At 41.5% G+C, this 17,657-nt stretch overlaps 1 protein-coding gene across 1 annotated transcript; it reads right to left on the reverse strand.

Moving 5' to 3' along the window:
- Positions 1 to 2,344: 2,344 nt before the first annotated feature.
- On the reverse strand, positions 2,345 to 13,568 carry SRP19 (signal recognition particle 19). Its single transcript, XM_054032622.1, has 5 exons — positions 13,430 to 13,568; positions 10,636 to 10,711; positions 9,014 to 9,085; positions 4,678 to 4,789; positions 2,345 to 2,998 (listed from the first exon to the last, which is right to left on the reverse strand). The coding sequence occupies exons 1-5, from the start codon at positions 13,465 to 13,467 to the stop codon at positions 2,865 to 2,867; spliced, it is 432 nt and encodes a 143-aa protein (XP_053888597.1). The 5' UTR covers positions 13,468 to 13,568; the 3' UTR covers positions 2,345 to 2,864.
- Between the last annotated feature and the right edge of the window lie 4,089 nt (positions 13,569 to 17,657).

Below are 17,657 nucleotides of genomic sequence, written 5' to 3' on the forward strand. Positions count from 1 at the left end.
CTTGCTTGGCACGGGTCAGGCCCGACTGGGCAGAGGGTGGAGGCAGATGGCTTGGACGTTGCCTGTAGCCGTTGGCTCATTTTTTTTTTTTTTTTTTTTTTTCAGTCACTGCTTTCCATGGCAGAATGGAAATTTCAATAAACATGCTCCACTCATTGTGTGTAATGGAATCTCAGACTCTCCTAGCCTTCAACAACTTCTTCTCTTAATAAATATTTGGAATAAAATGTCAGTCACTACAAAAATATACAGTTAGCATATCATTCACGTGGTAAGGCTTCCGTCAGTTCAAGCATTCAGTATAGATGCAGCTTCTTTCTTTAACTGTTAGTTTTGGAAATCCCAGTGTGTGTTTACAGAGATTCTCCAAGAGTAATTCACAGTAGGTTATGCATGCATGGCTCACACAAAGAGCCTCTATTACTCAAAGTTTTAAAATAACCCCATCTCTCTCCTCCCCCCCACAAAATTTATTTCCTTCTGTGGCCTTCAGGTCCCTTTACTGCAGGTAGCCTTGTGAGTTATGGAGTTCATCCAGGGTAACAGCAATAGCACCTTTGGCTATCCGACTCTAGATTGGTCATGAATTTTTGAATTTGCTCAGCTGCAATAATGATGAAACAATAATTAATGTGCAATTATGTATTGTGTAGTTAGTAAGTGAAAATTCTCACCCTTTGCAGTTGTGCAAAATCTAAGAGTAGTCAAGACAGATTTCAACTGACTGTTACAGAAAAAGAATTCTGTTCCCAATTAGAAGACTATATAGGAAATTAAGTATTGCCTAAAGTAATAGCCAGTCCTCTGGCACTGATTCCAGAAAGTGTCAGTAATTCCCCATGCCACCTTCAGGTAAGATATCCAAAGAGCTATCACAACACTCTGAATTACAGAACAGAAGAAACAGGTAATATAAAAACTAAGATCTGCATAGAGACTCTAAGTAAGATACTGTAGCTATATCTTCACATGACTGAGAATGTCCTAGCATACACTTTACCCCCATAGAGAAAATACTAATCAGCTGTCACACTAAATACCTACTTGTATTTCAGCTGCTTACAACAGAAAAAGCAATGACTGTATAGCAAGTGCATAATATAGCATCTACTTTCCCAAATTTTCCAAACCTAGTGTCAAAACCTACCATAAAACAACTGTCATATCACTTTTTGGGGCCAGTGCTTTATGTATTTTTTGTAAGCAGTCTTTAAAAAAAAAAACCACCTCAATACTACATTAATGAGTCAAATTGGAGACACTCACATTGTTTTGCATGGTATATCAACCATTAGCTAGGTTTTAATAAAAGTTGAAGATCACCCTCTGAAATTCTTGTGGGGCTTGTCTTTATGCTGTCAAGAATTAAAACTCTGCTGTCATCCCCCACAACCAGGCTTTTTGATTCATCACAATGATATGCACAGGTGTTAGTAACCTTGGCTGAGATGAACTGAAATAAAGTAAGTGAGCATATCCTTGTGATTTTATAATCCATCACAGTCAAATCTAACACTCCATACACTTTAACACTGCTTAAACAGCTACCACATAAAAGATGCATGTCAGGAAAGACATGCAGGAGGGAAGAGAAGAGTATCATCCTAAATATCACAATTTACATACAGGTATATAAATAAAACTGATCAGTTGCCAGTGCCTGTAAACACACATTAACAAGTGCTATATTCACTTTTACAGAGTTCTCCTGAACAGAGACAGAATGATCATTTAATAAACATGGAGATTCACTCAACGTGTAAGTGGAGGAAAAAGACCTATATGAGATCCCTTATTGAACAGGCTCTGCTCTTTACTCTCCAATCTCTCCCCCCCTTCATGTTCCCAAACCATCCCTTCCTCTGGAACTTACAAAGTGCACTTTTTACTCTCTGCGAAGCCCTTCCTTCCAAGAGTCCTCCTTATTCTATCCTACTCCCCACAGCTGATGAATCCAGATCAGCTTAAGCTTCTGCACAAAGTGAACTTTTCCCCACCAAGGCAATATGCACCTCTCATAAAATAGATATTTGTATATGATGAGATTAATAAAGTTGTGTTTCCTATATCTGATTGTAAGAATGAAGATAGATGGTACTTTCTTTTTAAAGCTGAAAGAACATTAAAGTCAGTAAGCCCTTTCTCATATACATGGCAGCATACGAGAGTCTGTGACATCTGATCCCACAGTAGAATGCAGCCAGCCACAAACTTTTAATGGAGTGGGACGTAGAACATATCTTCTCTTCAAATAGGCATCGGGGGGGGAGGGGGGGGGAAGGGAGGGAGGGAAAACAGTGATGAAGCTCCAACTAAAGTATTTTATACAATTGGATTTTCAAAATTTGTTTTTTCCACCTTTATTAGACTTAACATTTGTGAATGATTAAAAAGTGAAATGTACACAGTAATGATAACTTCATTGTAAATTTTCCTAGCACAGGGATATATAGGGTCCAGACTTAAGACAAATTTCTCTTTATCAGCATAGATACATTTTGTACTAAGGCAACCAACTTCAAATATCCAGTCTGCATAAAATAAGCTTTGTTTTTGTTTATTTTGAAAGCCAAACAACTGCATATTTATCCATAAAAAGAATCATGTTTCCACCCTCAAATTGTCTACGTCGTTTGTAACTTTTAAAACTGGCTGCTACCTTTGGATTTGGGAGTTCTGTGAATACTGTTACACAATGTCAGGCACAGTACATGCATTCCACTTCAGTAAAAAATTGAAGACCATTCTGTACAGCTTCACCAGTTTTCTTGTTTTCTGTATCTCAGTTCAGATTCACAAATGGTAACGTCCATCCATATTTGTCGTAGAATGACTATAAAGTAACAATTATGCCAGTGACAGGCTCACTTCTTCTTCTTCCCTTTGCCTTTTTTGCCTCCCTCTCCTGGCTGGAGATTTTGGTCACTACCTCCCATTTTTTGTGTCCTTGTTTTCAGTTTGGGAATTGTTTCTGCTGCATATAGCATCACTGATTTACCTAGAAACAAAAGGCAAGGGTTAATTTATATGAACATTTGTAACACTTTGAACATTAGAATCCCTAGCTAATGTTAGGAACCTCTGTCAAGTTGGATACAAAGTCCAAGCTCTGCTTCTTTCCCCTGTATCTGTGGGATATTGGGTGCTCTCTGGAAATAGGGCACTCAGTGCTTGCTGGGGGAACTTGTGCAGAACAGTTTTAAACTGAATCATCACTAATAGAATCCAGAGCAAGCCTAGAGAAAAGTCACAATAATTTTGGACCTAATCAAGGAATCAAGTTGCTCTTTATTAATCAGACTATGATCTAGCTCAGGGGTTCTCAAACATCATTGCATTGTGACCCCCTTCTGACAAGAAAAGTTACTACACGACCCCAGGAGGGAGGAACTGAAGCCTGAGCCTTCCTGAGCCTCACCGTCCCCCATGGGGGCCAAAGACAAAGCCGCACCACCCGGGGCAGGGGCCAAACAAGAGGGGGCCTGTAACCTGAGCCCTACCACCCAGGGCTTCAGCCCTGGGTGGTGAGGCTCGGACTTTGGCCCCAGCAAGTCTAATGCCAACCCTGGCAACCCCATTAAAATGGGGTCACGACCCACAATTTGAGAACTGCTGACTAGCTTGCACAGACAGACAATGAGGTGCAGCCCCCTCCCCTCACCTTACTTTCCCATAGCAGTTACTCACTTCACAGGTAACAGTGCAGGGGAAGGCCAAGCCTCCAGAAAGCCACCACACTGCCTTTTGTTTATATGGACTTGGCGTGCTAATACTGTAACTATCTGGGGCTAGTCTGGACTTCAAAAGGACAACCGGCTGGACAACCAAAACATGCTACAGGGGAGCAAGATGCTAATCCAACTATTTGCTCCCACCAGAAGACTCCATGGCTCTAGCTTCCCCTTCTGATCAGTGGAGCTCATGAAGCCATCATACCATTAATGGCACTTTATAGTTTCCAGCACTTTCATTCTCCCACCCTGTAGATTAGCCTTTGCCCCTATCCTTTCTGCACACTAATTCCTTGCTTACCTATCAACATTAACAAGGCTTCTTTAGTTAGGCCAGTTAGTATTTTAGATTTCCTATGAGTATTTTAGGCAGAAAATCGCAATATCAAACAGGATTACTACATCAATTTATCAACTGCATTGAAATTTAACGGAGGTATGACAACAGTATACACAAGAAAAGACTAAGTGAAATACAGTAGTTTTAAAGCAGATTTTTTTGTGTTTTTGGAGAGAAACCTTCTACTACAACACAGTACACTAAAGTAGCACTGCTGCTTTGTTGAAGACAGTGGTCACCCAGTGTGTCCAAAAGAATGTTCAATTCCCAATTTTTAAAGTGAGAATAAAGCACCATCGAAGGAAATACAGGACTGAAGACTGTACTCTAAAACAGAATCACATCCTCGCTAACAGGCTCATCTCATTTAACTACCAGTTTATATGGCTTACAGTGGCCAAATGTTTCAAATGGTAGGATCTAAAATGCATAATGACAAAGTTCTCTATTAATGTTTTAACAGATTGGTCACAACAACATTAGCGTGGGAGACACAAACAGCCTGACACTATGGCAACAGACCCTAACTTTTTCTAAGTAGGTAAGAATATATAGTTACCCAAGTTTTCTCACTGCACATACCCCCTCAACAAATACTCCACTCACGTGTTGGAAACTGAGGTAAACATGGGTTGCCATCTTCCAGCTTGAGCTGAACTCGTACTCTGCCTCTATATTGCATATCACGGTTCCACTCTCTAGGGTACAACTTGTTCTTCTAGCAAATGGAAAAAAGAATAACATAGTTAAACTAGAGATTAAGAGGCAGAAAGGCATTTTATAAGATAAGCATCAGACATTAAATAAATATGAATTTAAAATTGCTATGTACTAAAATGCCTATAACCAGTGAACACTGCTCATAGATGTAACCTTTTTGAGGGAGGTGTCACAGCCATGTAGACTTTATGTACATGCTTTGAAAGTGAACGGTCACACATACTTATTGGGAAAATATGATCATACTCTGAATTTACCACTGGGTTAGTTGTAATGTATACTAAATAACTTCAGAACAAAATTTCAGAGGTTAAGGCAATCTAGGTGTGGGTTGGATTAGTGAGGATGAAGTGAATACTGTTAAGACACTGGAGAAGAACATTTTTTCAAAGGAAGCAGAATAGTTATCCTCACCCAAATTTCTCTTCAGAAAATAATTCATACAGCACAAAACCAGAGAGGTGTTTGAAGACATATTGATAAAAGTAATTTGGTGAAGAGATGAATAATGATGACACAAAGATTGGTGAAGAGATGAATAATGATGTAGACAGGACAGTCACACGGGGCCATCTGTATCACTTGGTAACCCAGGCCCATCTGAACAAAAGGCATTTTAATACAGCCAAATACAAAGTTATACATGCAGGAACAAGAAATGCAGGCCACACCTACAAAACGGGGGACTGCATCATGGAAAGCAGTGACTGAAAAAAAAATAAAATTAAAAATCGTAGTGGACAGACAACTGAACATGAAGAGGGGAGAAGTGAGTACGAAGGTGATATTAGCATTGGTGAGTCAGACACTTGAATACCCTGTCAGTTCTGATGTCCACGTTTTAAAGAGGATGTGGAAAAATTGAAGAGGGTGAAGAAAAAAGCCACAAAAATGATTTGAGAACTAGAGAAAATGCCTGTGAAATCTCAATCTATTTAGCTCAGCGATTCTCAACCTTTCCAGACTATGGTACCCCTTTCAGAAGTCTGATTTTAGGTTATCAAAAAAATTGAAAGACTTGATTACAGTGTCTAGGAACCTTCATGGGAGAAAGTACCGAGTAATAAAAAAGATTCATAATCCAGTAGAGAAAGACATAACAAGAACAAATGGCTAGAAGTTAAAGCCAGACAAATTCAAATTAGGCACAATTAAAAAAACAAAACAATAAAACTCACATGGTGAGCGTGATTAGCCAGAGGAACAAACTACAAAGGGAAGTGGTGGATTCTCCATCTCTTGGAGACTTCAAATCAAGATGTGTTTTAGCCAAGCCCTAGTTATTAGTCTCAATACAGGGTAACTGAGTGAAATTTAATGGCCTGTGACATACAGGAAATCAGACTAGATGATTTAATGAACCCTTCTGGCCTTAAAACAACAAAAACTTGGGTCTATGACATATGGAAACCATTTATAGGGCTTAGAATTCAAGTATGAAAATGTGTATTACTACATTTACTGAAGAATATCATTAAAATTTTATCTTTAATGAGACATTACCACCAATTAATTATTTATGTTTGTCTATTTTCTGTGTAAGTTTTGTTTAATTAATTATTTATAACTTAGCTGCATACCTATTTGTATTTAAACATCCTGATAAAGTCACTGCTCCCAAAGTTCCAGAGATAAGCCACACACCCCGACAGCAGTTATCTGAAAGGAGGAGTATGAAACATTACATCTCAGTGCTCTATCAGCACTGCATTTTGATAAATCTGATTAAGGTTTTATCAATTTTGTGTTAGAATTCTGTAATTTAGAAATGAAGGTGGCATCATTTAAGCAATCCATACAGAACACTGAGGGAAGTGTCATCTAGACAAAGGGAAAAGATCTAAACCTCTGACATTCTTCAAGACAATAGGGAAGATTGCATGCTGCACATCCAGAGCCCGGGGCAAAGGTGGCTTTAAAATCCTTGAGATTCTGGGTAGTTTGAGCACTGAAACCACCCCTGCATAATTTAGGCAGATAAAGTTACAACAGCCCCATGTGGGATGCCACCAAGCAGCTCCACAACACAGTGCTATGGCCCTATCTCCATCATACTTCCCATGCTTGACCTGTGAGAGCCATAGGCTGTCTTATGCAGCAACCACAGCTGAACTACTCTTCCCCAGGTGGATAAGGGGCTTTTATAACTCCTATCCCGCACACTGGGTCTAGGTCAGGGAATGTCTCTACACATCAGAGATTCACAGAGTCTAAGGCTATAGGGGACTATTGTGATCATCATAAGATAGAGGTACTTGAAAGTTCCTTTCAAACAACTAATGTTTTAAATTTTCCTGAAGATGATGATGAAACCAATCTAATCCACTAATTCTTAAAAACTTACTACTGAAAAATGTGATGCTCACTTGAAAGTTCTGAAACCCTTTGTAATCCCTAGTAAAGATTCTTCCTCTCTTTTATTTGGCTTTGCTCCTGTTACAAAAGTTTCATTTATTTTTTTTATGGAGCTATCCCATCTCCTAGAACTGGAAGGGACCCGTAAAGGTCAGCGAGTCCAGCCCCCTGCCTTCACTAGCAGGATCAAGTACTGATTTTGCCCCAGATCCCTAAGTGGCCCCCTCAAGGATTGAGCTCTCAACCCTGGGTTTAGCAGGCCAATGCTCAAACCACTGAGCTATTCCTCCCCCCAAGTAAGTCAATAGTTGTGTGTCTCCAAGGGATAAGAAAAAAAAAATACAGACAGTTCTCTGAAAGCATAATGATAAAGGTATATATGCTTTGTAATATATCACGGTCAACTTAATTTCCGATTTTTGTTACAATAATACTAGCAACTTTGATTGTACAGATTAAAGAAAAAATCTGATTTATGAAAATTTAAGATGGCGCTGGCAAAATTCATACCTGAATGAGCAAGTTTTATGGTACTACTGGTTATGTTTTATATTAATAGGCATTTCATGTGCCAAAGAATAACTGAAGTGTTCTTTATTTCTCAGAAAAAATCTCTTTATATTTAATTATGACTAGTGACTTGGTTGATGCTGACAGGGTATTTGAATGTATACATTAAAAGGAAGATCTTATATCCTCATAAAAACATTTAGGGTTTTCATCAATAAGTTTAACCTAAAAATGAATACTGTAAATGTAAGGTACTGGAGTAATTACTCTTTTCTGTTGTCAAACTGCACTTTAAGTGCCAATGCAGTTAAACTATCAGAATTTTAATACCAAAAGAGACATCTATGACCTGTGACATATAGGAGGTCAGACTAGAACCCAGTTACCCCTGCATGAAGCCCAACAACATATATTTGGCCAACACATATCTTTGAGAAAAGCATCCAATCTTGATGTGAAGATGCCAAGAGAAGGAGAATCCATCAATTCTCTTACTAGTTAAGTCCCAATGGCTAATTACCTTCAATGTTAATAAAATTGTGCCAAATTACTAATTGGAATTTGTCTGGCTTCATCTTGCAGCCAGAGCCGTCCCATGGGTAGGGTGAATCGGGGAGACTGCCCAGGGCCCTGGCTTTGGGGGGACCTGTGCTTTGATAAAATTGGAAATATCCCGATATTTAGTACTTTGTCCCATGTCCCAATCAATGTACGATCGGGACACCATTTGTCCTGATATTCAGGTGAGGCGGGAGGGATGAGGAGGCGAACAGAAGGTGGGAAGGGGGTGAGGAGGCAGGTGGGTGGGCAGATGGTGAGGAGAGCGGCGGTCAGGCAGGGGGAAGGAGGCGTGCCGGATGGATGGTGAGGAGACTAGCGGGTAGGCAGGCGGGATGAGGAGGCGAGTGGCGGCCGCTTGGGCACGAGGAGACTAGCAGGGAGGCTGATTTGTCCCGGGCCCCACACCCACCTAGGGATGGCCCTGCTTGCAGCCCTTGGTTTTTGTTATGCCTTTCTCCAATAGGTTAATGAGCCCTTTAGTACCTGTATTTTCTCCCCATGAAGGTACTTAAACACTAATCAAGAAAACTCATGACGTACTTTTTGATAAGCTAAACAGATTGAGCTCTTTAAGTCTATCATTGTAAGGCGTTTTCTCTAACCCTCCCATTTTTAAATTTCTTTTCTGTACTCTCTCCAATTTTTCCAACATCCCCTTAAGTATTAAGTTAACTTATATTCAAAGAAATCAGAGGACTTGGTTGATAAGTTTACATGACAATGTTTTTTCTACAGCACATTTTTTAAAATTTTTAAAAAAATAAGTCTTTAATGTATTCATAAAGTTTCACATTACCTCTACAAGCACATTGAGTCCAATTGCCGCACATACATCTTGGATTTCTGTAGATGTGGGATTTTCAATGGCCTATTAAAATAATGTTTTAAATTACTACATTGCCTTTTTTAAAAAATAATCTACTGCTGAAAAACAAATCCATAGTAATTAGGTGTTGACTGGATTAGCTCCTGAAATTCCTCAGGGGAAGCAGCAGTCAGGGAAAGGAAGGGCACAAAGATGGATCAGGGAAAACAGATCAGCTTGCTTCTCCACTTATGTAAGTTATTTATGAACCAGGACATGTACATTTCCTGGAATATATCAGAAAGAAAGGAACAAAGCACCATAGGAGAAGAAAAAAGAAGCATGGGTTCAAATGTTAGCTGTAGACAGGCCTCGGCAGGAACCCAGGAAGAAGTGGGGACAGAGTTAGTACTTTAGAAAAACAATTTTGGTTTCTTTGGAGTGAGATAGGAGTAAGAGATTTCTTTACGTGTGGCTTAAGCAATTAGAAGGGGGAAAAAAAGCCCAAGACCCAAACACCAACCTGCAGCAATGAGTCTCAGAGCCCGGGCCTATAGACTTGGGCTTATGTGACGTTCTCACTTGGGCTGGAGCCTGGGCTCTGAGACACACTCTGCTTGGTGGGTTTCAGAACCTGGGCTCCAGATCAAGCAGGAATGTCTACTCTGCTATTTTTAGCCTGTAGCACAAGCTTGAGTTTATAAGACCCAGGGTCAGAGACTTGTTGCTGCAGGGTTTTTGTTTGTGTGTAGACACACCCTCAGTTACAGACTGAGGATCTAAGAGTATTGACTTAGTGACAGGCATCTCTTGCCAAGGATTCAGCGAGAGATTGAAGAGAAAGGAACAGAAGGCCATGGCATCAGTTATCAGAGATGTAGGGGCCTGATCACTCAAGTAACAGAGTTAACTCCTAGTTCAAGTTAAAACAACTGACTTTTTGCTATCACAGGAAAAACATCTAAGAAAGTATATAGAGAATATGGATGTTTTAGTAGTTCATTGTTTAATCACTTCTCGGTAAGCCATGTCTATTCCACTATCAGCTGGGCTCCTAAAGCACTGGTTGTGGACACAGATGTAACAGACAAGAAATAGTACATTACAGACAGTGACTCAAATGTGTTCTATTTCCCATCATCCTTGATATTACAGGAAGCCTCTAGGGTCAAAACAATAGTGCAAAACACCCACATCTAAACTAGTTAGATAATCAAATTACAAGCAAATTATTAAGGCAGCCTTACAAAATCCTTTTTGCCCAGGTGATCAGTATCTGTTTCCCTCATCACTGCAAGGATGGGCAAGAAGATTTTGTGCAGTAAGTTTTCAAGAGATTTTCAAGGTTGCATCCAGTCTCTCCCAGCTGATGTGTTTGAGCCTTGCTCATGTGACAATAAGAGGTTCTGAAACCAGCCTTTCCCATATTGAATTCACATTTTGACACCAATGGTCAGTCTTCAAATATGTTACAGAATTCAATCAACTTTCCTCCCCTTCTTATAAAAAAAAAAAACTTAAGTAGCCTTGTCCACAATTGTTAGTTCCTTCCCAAACTCCCTCCAAGCTATCATGAAGCAAAACTTAGTTTCCCCATGCAACCCACAAATTACTTTGTCCATAGGTATTCTTCTTCCTTCTGCTATTGTCTTCTTGTTATTTAAGTATGCTGGATAGATGCAGATGAATCTAAAAAAAAAAAAAAAAGTCATAAGTTCCGAAAATACTGATTTTTGTAATATCTTCTAAAGCACATAAAAAAACCTCAAAGGAATGCCAACTTCTAAAATTTGGAAATTATCATACCAAATCAGACCATTGGTTTATCTAGTACAATTGCAAGATTGTGAAAGTACCAGACAATTCAGGGAAAGATGCAAAAAACCACACCGTGGACAATGATGGAATAACCATAGGGAGAGATTCTTCCTAATACTAGGTTAGTGGCTAGCTAAAACTCCGAAGCATGAGTTTTTATATCCCTTACAATTTTGTCCTATTTTAAGCAGCTGTGAAAGCTATTATAAAAAAAAATCAATCAATTCCTTTGCTAAATCCTGCTAAGCTCCAGAGTGTGATATCTTACAGAGAACCCCACTGCTAATTATCCACAAAAAACACACACACCACACAAAAAAATCTTGTTAGTTTTAATTTGTCATCTTCCAATTTCATTTGGAAACCTAAATTCTAGCATTATTAAAGAGTAAACAGGAATTCCTTACTAACTTTCTCTACATTGATGATTATATTGAAGTTGCCAGACATTTCCCATTACATGACACTGCCAGAATTGGAGCAGAAGAGGGAGAACTAGGAATGATGGGGCTAAGAATCTATGCAAATACGTGGGAAACCTACTGGCAAAGTGTGTTCTCCCTCCATCTCTAGTGCTGATCTACACAGAGGATGACAACCTATTATTTTTATCAGTTACTCCAGTGGCAGAGGTACATGGAGTGAATCTAAAGGTTTCAACCCTGATGATGAACCATATGGCTATCAGTGTGATGCTACATGATGGAGTTTGTTTTTTCAGTTTGCTTTTTTTAAAAACCTAGGCAACTGCATACAACAAATGACTATAAAAGAACATTATTAAGGTTGCAAAATCAAGCATTCAGAAGTTAGGACATGCCTGAATTAAGGTTGCCTGGGAAACCTTGATTCAGCCCCCTTGCGCAGATGCATTATCTTTAAATACACAACTCCTATTTTTTCCACAGGACCCATACCTCATTCAGTGCACAGGATGGACTGAGCTCTAGAAATGAATCAGGGTTGTGTAGTAAAGGAGACTGTTTTCTGCAGAATTCCCACCTTATTTGTCACCAAAATTGGAAAGTATGTAGTAAATGAGGCAGCAGACAGCAGGAAGATGAAGGATGGTTCACATGATTAAGGTAGATGAATAGTGCTCTGGATTAATGTCACTACCACACATAGGTGCCGACTTCCTCTCTGTCCAGTGGGTGCTTGCTTCTGGCCCCACCCCTACCCTGCCCTCACCCAACCCCCATTCCACCCCTTCCCCAAAGTCCTCACCCTGCCTTTTCCCACCCCCAACCCCACCCCCTTCCTGCCCCCAATCCACCCCCTTCCCTTAAGTCCCTATCCCTGCCTCTTCTCCACCTCCTCCCCTGAGCACGCCGCATCCCCCTCCCTCCCGGAAAGTCGTAAGCGCCGTCAAACAGCTGTTAGGCGGAGAGCACTGGGATGGAGGGGGAGAAGTGGGGATGTGGCACGTTGGGGGTCAGAGAAGGAAGCAATGAGAGCTTGGCAGCTGGTGGGTGTGGAGCACCCGCTAATTTTTCCCCCTGGGTGCTCCAGCCCCAGAGCACCCACAGAGTCGGTGCCTATGCTACCACAGAGTTCCTGCATGATGTTTATCAAGTCACTTAAACCCAGCCTTTCATAGGTTGTCACAAGTTGTTTGTTCCTCATTTTCTGGGTGCCCAAATTGAGAATCTGGGACTCAATGCCAAGCACTCACAACTGCAACAGGTATCAGTGGGATCTGTACTTGAATATATAAAGTGCTATATAACACCAAGTATCCTGAAAAGAAAAAAAAAAAAAAAACAGGTCCCAGGCACCTAAATTAGTGGATACTCTTCACCTTCCATTCTCTGTGCCTCAGTTCACCACGGGTAAAATGAGAATATCATCACCCCCTCACCTGACAGGAGTATTGCAAAGATAAAATTAATCTCTACAATGCACTCCGACACTGTAGTGATAATCCCATAGAAAAGCCCATGATCAAATTAATAACACTGTCTTCAGAGTAGGGTTTGAATAGTGTACAGCACATAAGGCCTAGGGCCGCACACTGAACAATAGGGAGAAAACAAAATACTGAATAGTGGCTCCCCCAAGTGAGCACAGCCCATCCTGCCCACTGAATGAGGCACTGGCGGGTCGTGGGAAGGAAATATTTCTGTAACCATGTAACTAGAGACTGTAACATAACGTATCCAACAAGGGGACAGATTTAAGCTGCTCATTTCAGGTAACACTGTCTGGGCGTAAATGTATACACCCCTTGCTGCCCCTATCGCCCCCTCCACGCTGGATCGCTTCGTGACACCTCGCCGCTCACTCGCGCCCCCTAGTCACCCCGAACACGTTTCCAGAGCGCCTTCGTTGAGCAGTGGCGCCCAGCGCCGCACGCAGCTGTCACCCGCTCGCCCAGCAGGTAGGTCCCATCCCCCTTCCATAGGCAGGAGCAGCCGGGGGGCAGCGCCCATCCGCCCGGGGCCTGCTCTGGGGGGCACCAGACCTACAGGACGAGTGCGGGCCGGGGACAGAGTAGCCCCAGCGCCTCCTCCCATCCCACGGACGCAGGGGCCACAGCGGGGCCAGAGGTACCGCAAACAGGGGCTGCCCCCCCGCGGGTGCCGTTACCTCTCCTTGTCCGCCGGCGAGGTGGCTGCCCAGGCCATGGCGGTTGGGGAGGGGTGGGGGGAATCACCGCCTCCCCCGCTATCACTCACTACTGCGCGCTCGCTCCTCACAGACACAGAGCTCTTGCCAGGGCAGCAGGAATTGCGAGAGGCGGGCCCGCCCACAGACTCGCAGAAGCCCTCGCTGCCACATTCCTATTGGACTACAGAACTGTCACTCAAGGAAGACAGGACAAGCGGCATCCTATGGGTCGTGCTCTTTAACTACTCCTGTTCTTCTTTTAACTCTCGCGACATTTGAATCGGGAGGCCGGGCGAACAGCTTCCGGCCAGTCCATGACGCGCGTTTTGTTGTGCGCACGCGCTCGCTGACTCAGCGGCGCGCCGTGGAGGGGGGAGGTCGGTGGTGTGGGGGTTGCTGCCCCCATCGTTGCAGCACTTCGCGGGCCGGGGCCGGCCTAGCACGCCGGAGCCCGGTTAGGCCTCCATAGCGCGAGGGGCGCGGAGAGCCCGCTGCTGCTCTGGGCCGGGCCCGCGCTGTGCCCAGGCTCCCCGGCAACGCAGCCTCTGAGCCGCTGCCCGGGGATGGATGGAAGGAAGTGCGATGCCCCCCCCCCCCCACCCACCCGGCTGCACAGGGCGGGGAGCGGCCGGGGTTGCTCTAGTACAGAATCGGGCGCTAGTCGGGTTGAAGCCCCAGGTCCTGCTGGCAGATGATTCACCGCAAATGCTTCCATTGAAATAGCTTCCTGCCCCTGCCGTTGCAGACTCAAGCTTCCAAGCGTGAAACCCAAAGGGTCAAAGCCCAGCTGGCAGATACAGAGCGCCCAGCCTTTGTGAAAATCACATGGCATGTAAAATAATCTGAGGTCTTCCTCGAGGCCTGACTCATGATTTTTGAAAGCCAGGGGTCGGCAATCCTGGCCCAGCTTCTATTCCCATCAGTCAGCGGCATAATACGGTGATAATTTATGGCAGGACTACTGATCAAAGTGTATACGAGCGGCAGGGAACTAGCACGTATGATATTGGCGCCAGCATCTTAGTGTTAGTATGGATACAGTTTAGTTTGTGGGTAGTTGTGTTGATTATCACTGGTTTCCCCCCCCCCCCCACTCTGAATTCTGGCCACAGTTGAGCACTGTATGGCAGAAGTTGCCTATAGGGTAGAGCTTCAGTATATGCAGAATTGGTTATATTCTGGAGTAAATAGGTGGATGGACCTTACTCTATAATATAACCACCTATGCAATGTTGATACTAAAAGTACTGGTATGCCTGCTAGTCTCTGCAAGAGTGGTGATGCTATAACCACAGAAACCTTTGACAGTGCTAATTCTATATCCACATCCCTATTTTTTTGAAAGTGTGGGAGGGGGATGGCGGTGAAGTGTTGCTGTCATTATCCAATTCAATAATTAAATTTAAAGAGGCTTGCAACCATTATTTACATGACGTACACTGATTCGCCATACCCATTAAGACAGACTAGATCTCTAACCTATTTTTTTTTGCCTGATAAGTACAAAACCACACTACACTATGTGTGTGTAAAACAAATCCACAGTAGGGGGTAGTATGGGTTTGGAAGATTAGATTATCAATAAATGTCAATTTCACCATACATAAAAATGATAAAGTATTTTGATGATCAAAATGTACATACAGTATAGGAAAAGTAACAAATGCTGCTTGAGAAATTAGTTTGATTTAAGGATATATACTTTGTATATTTTGACTTGTGATGTTTACAGTTTATTTTAACCGTTATAAAAGCTTTAACTTTTTGACTCTCAACGTTTACTATCATTAAATTATTTTCAGAAATTCTGAAAGTTTCAAACATTAAAAAAATGCTTAAACCGCATAATTTTGTGCAACTGAATTTAAATCAATAAAAATAGAAAAATACTTCAATAAATGGATGTCAAAATTATTTAAAAAAAAATCAATTTCTGCCAAGCCTATATGTAAGGCATATATTATTCAGCACTACATCACATTATGAGTCAGAAGGAATCAGTGTTGTAATTTAAATTACACATTTCTTGTCCCAGTCTGAGAATATAAACCAAAAAAGTGCCTGGGACACTGTTTGCTAAGGGGCCTGATCCAAAGCCCAGTGAAGTCAATGGAAAGGAAACCATTAATTTCAATGGGCTTTGGTCAGGCTCCAAATGACTAACAGTGAAATGTTTTAAACTAAATGTATTAATAAAAATATTAATTTTATTCTGTAGAGTTCTCTGATAGTCATACTTTCCTTTTAAGTTCATGTTTAATGATCAGAAGCTTTCACTAACGATGGAGGTTTACAGATTAAAAAGGACCTTAAAAAACCCACTAGAGTAAGAGAGAGGTTGAAGAGCTCTAAGGGCTGTACTGAGAGGCAAGCAGAAGAAAGAAGAATTCGCTCACGTGGGTTGGCTGTTGATTAGGGTGACCATATTTTCCCAAAGTGAAAAGCACATGAAAACCAGCCTGAGGGCCCCCCCCCACCCTATGCAAGCCACTGCCCCCAGCCCTTACTGCCTCCTGTCCACACCAGGCCAGCCTCAGGCCCCCGCTCCCCCTTCCTCCTGATTCTGTTAGATCTCTCAGGTGCCTTTGATACTGCCAATCATGAGATATTGATGTGATTATGGTCCCTAGCAAGAGCACTTGGGAACATTTCAGATAGGTTTAGCTCCTGTTTGAGAGGGCCCTGTAGATAAATTATGGACCATTGTTCATCAGAGGTGAGGCATATGGCATGTAAAGGCTGCAGGGTTCTATTCTGTCCTCCTATTCAAAATGTATATAAGGCAAGTAGGAAAGAAAGAAACCTGCTGATGTCTTTGTAAAATATCCGTTACTGCAGAACTCCAACACTTTTAAATTAAGCCACACTTTTGTCAAACTGCCTGTTTTATGTTGTAGCATTTGGTAGTTTACACACTTGTTTTTTTCCTTTGAATGCTGGAATTAACATAGCATATTAACACCAGCATAAAGAGTATTAAGAGGTTGTCTTTCTGCATGGTACACATTTGTACCGCTTTTAAAACACCACTGAAAGCTGTATATCCTATATGAAAATGTGTATGTGTGTTAATGGTACAGAGATTAAATCTGTCATGATTATTTCAGTTGGAAAACAAATTAAAATGACAGCTTTCTCTAAACAAATATTACTGCGTTTATGTACTTGTACATTGAATTATATTCTGCACATGACCTACCCCACCAGGGCTAGCATCTCAGCTTTTCTACAGGTCAGTTGGCTCCCATTATTGTGCACCATTCTAACTTATTGGTACCAGGGTTCAGGATTTCCTGAAACTAAGTGCCTGGGGTGAGTCGTTCATACAAGCATGTCAATTTAATTCCCACCATTCTTATAAAATGACTTCACTGAGTATATGGCATCCACAGTCACTGCACTTGTTCTAGTGTCAAAAGTAATTTATTTATATCTTGAATTCTGCATATTTATGGCCTGCAGAATTCAGAGACAAAAGTAGGTCACAAAAAAGACTAGATCAGGCATGCTATAGCAATATGCATTCTCCAACTGTCCAGTGCCCCTAACATCAGAAACTCAACAATTAAGCAGTGAAGTTCAAAACCTGACGGCGTGTGCATCTTTTAAAAGTAATATAAAGCTAAGATGTAATTGCTCTTGCATACTGTACCTACACATGCCTGCATATTAAGCAAACTTACACAATTCCTAATGAATTCCTTGTCTTTACACCAAGGACATGCAGATCGCATAGATTTTAATAAACTCATGAAATTGTTCTGTGTGTCATGTCTACATAATGCTAGATGTGGAAGTGGTAGGGCACTGAGAAGGTTGAAGTAGTAACTTCGCAATATATAAAGCATGTATTTCAATTGAGGATTCTGTCAAATTTGCTTGTAGTACCCAATGTCAGCATGGAATTAGCCACCCATTCAGCCAGGCATGCATTGTTTTGTCACTATTAGAGACATCAGGAAGGGGAAAAATACAGTAGTTAAGATTCTAGTGAGCTGTAGGACTTCTAAATTCTGTTCCATTTTAAATGCTTATAAAATTTAAAATAATGACGTTATTAAAAAAGGGGGTAATATTTTCAGCAAGGCCTGAGCTTCTCCAAAGCGCATATATATATATATATATATATATATATATATATATAAAAAATACAAATCACAAAGGAGTGATATGTTGAGTGAAATCCTGGCCCCATTAAAGTTTTGCC

Source organism: Malaclemys terrapin, chromosome 6, assembly GCF_027887155.1.
Source record: "Malaclemys terrapin pileata isolate rMalTer1 chromosome 6, rMalTer1.hap1, whole genome shotgun sequence".
Classification (NCBI taxonomy): Eukaryota; Metazoa; Chordata; order Testudines; family Emydidae; genus Malaclemys; species Malaclemys terrapin.

What these genes read in the sequence shown, in the direction of transcription:
- SRP19 (XM_054032622.1), bottom strand. Translation starts at nt 13,467, where the DNA reads ATGGCCTGGGCAGCCACCTCGCCGGCGGACAAGGAGAG. An exon ending in GAAGAATACCTATGGACAAA is followed by an intron (nt 9,086 to 10,635) that starts GTAATTTGTGGG and finishes TTATTTTAATAG; the next exon opens with GCCATTGAAAATCCCACATC. An exon ending in TTTACCTCAGTTTCCAACAC is followed by an intron (nt 2,999 to 4,677) that starts GTGAGTGGAGTA and finishes TTTTGTTTCTAG; the next exon opens with GTAAATCAGTGATGCTATAT.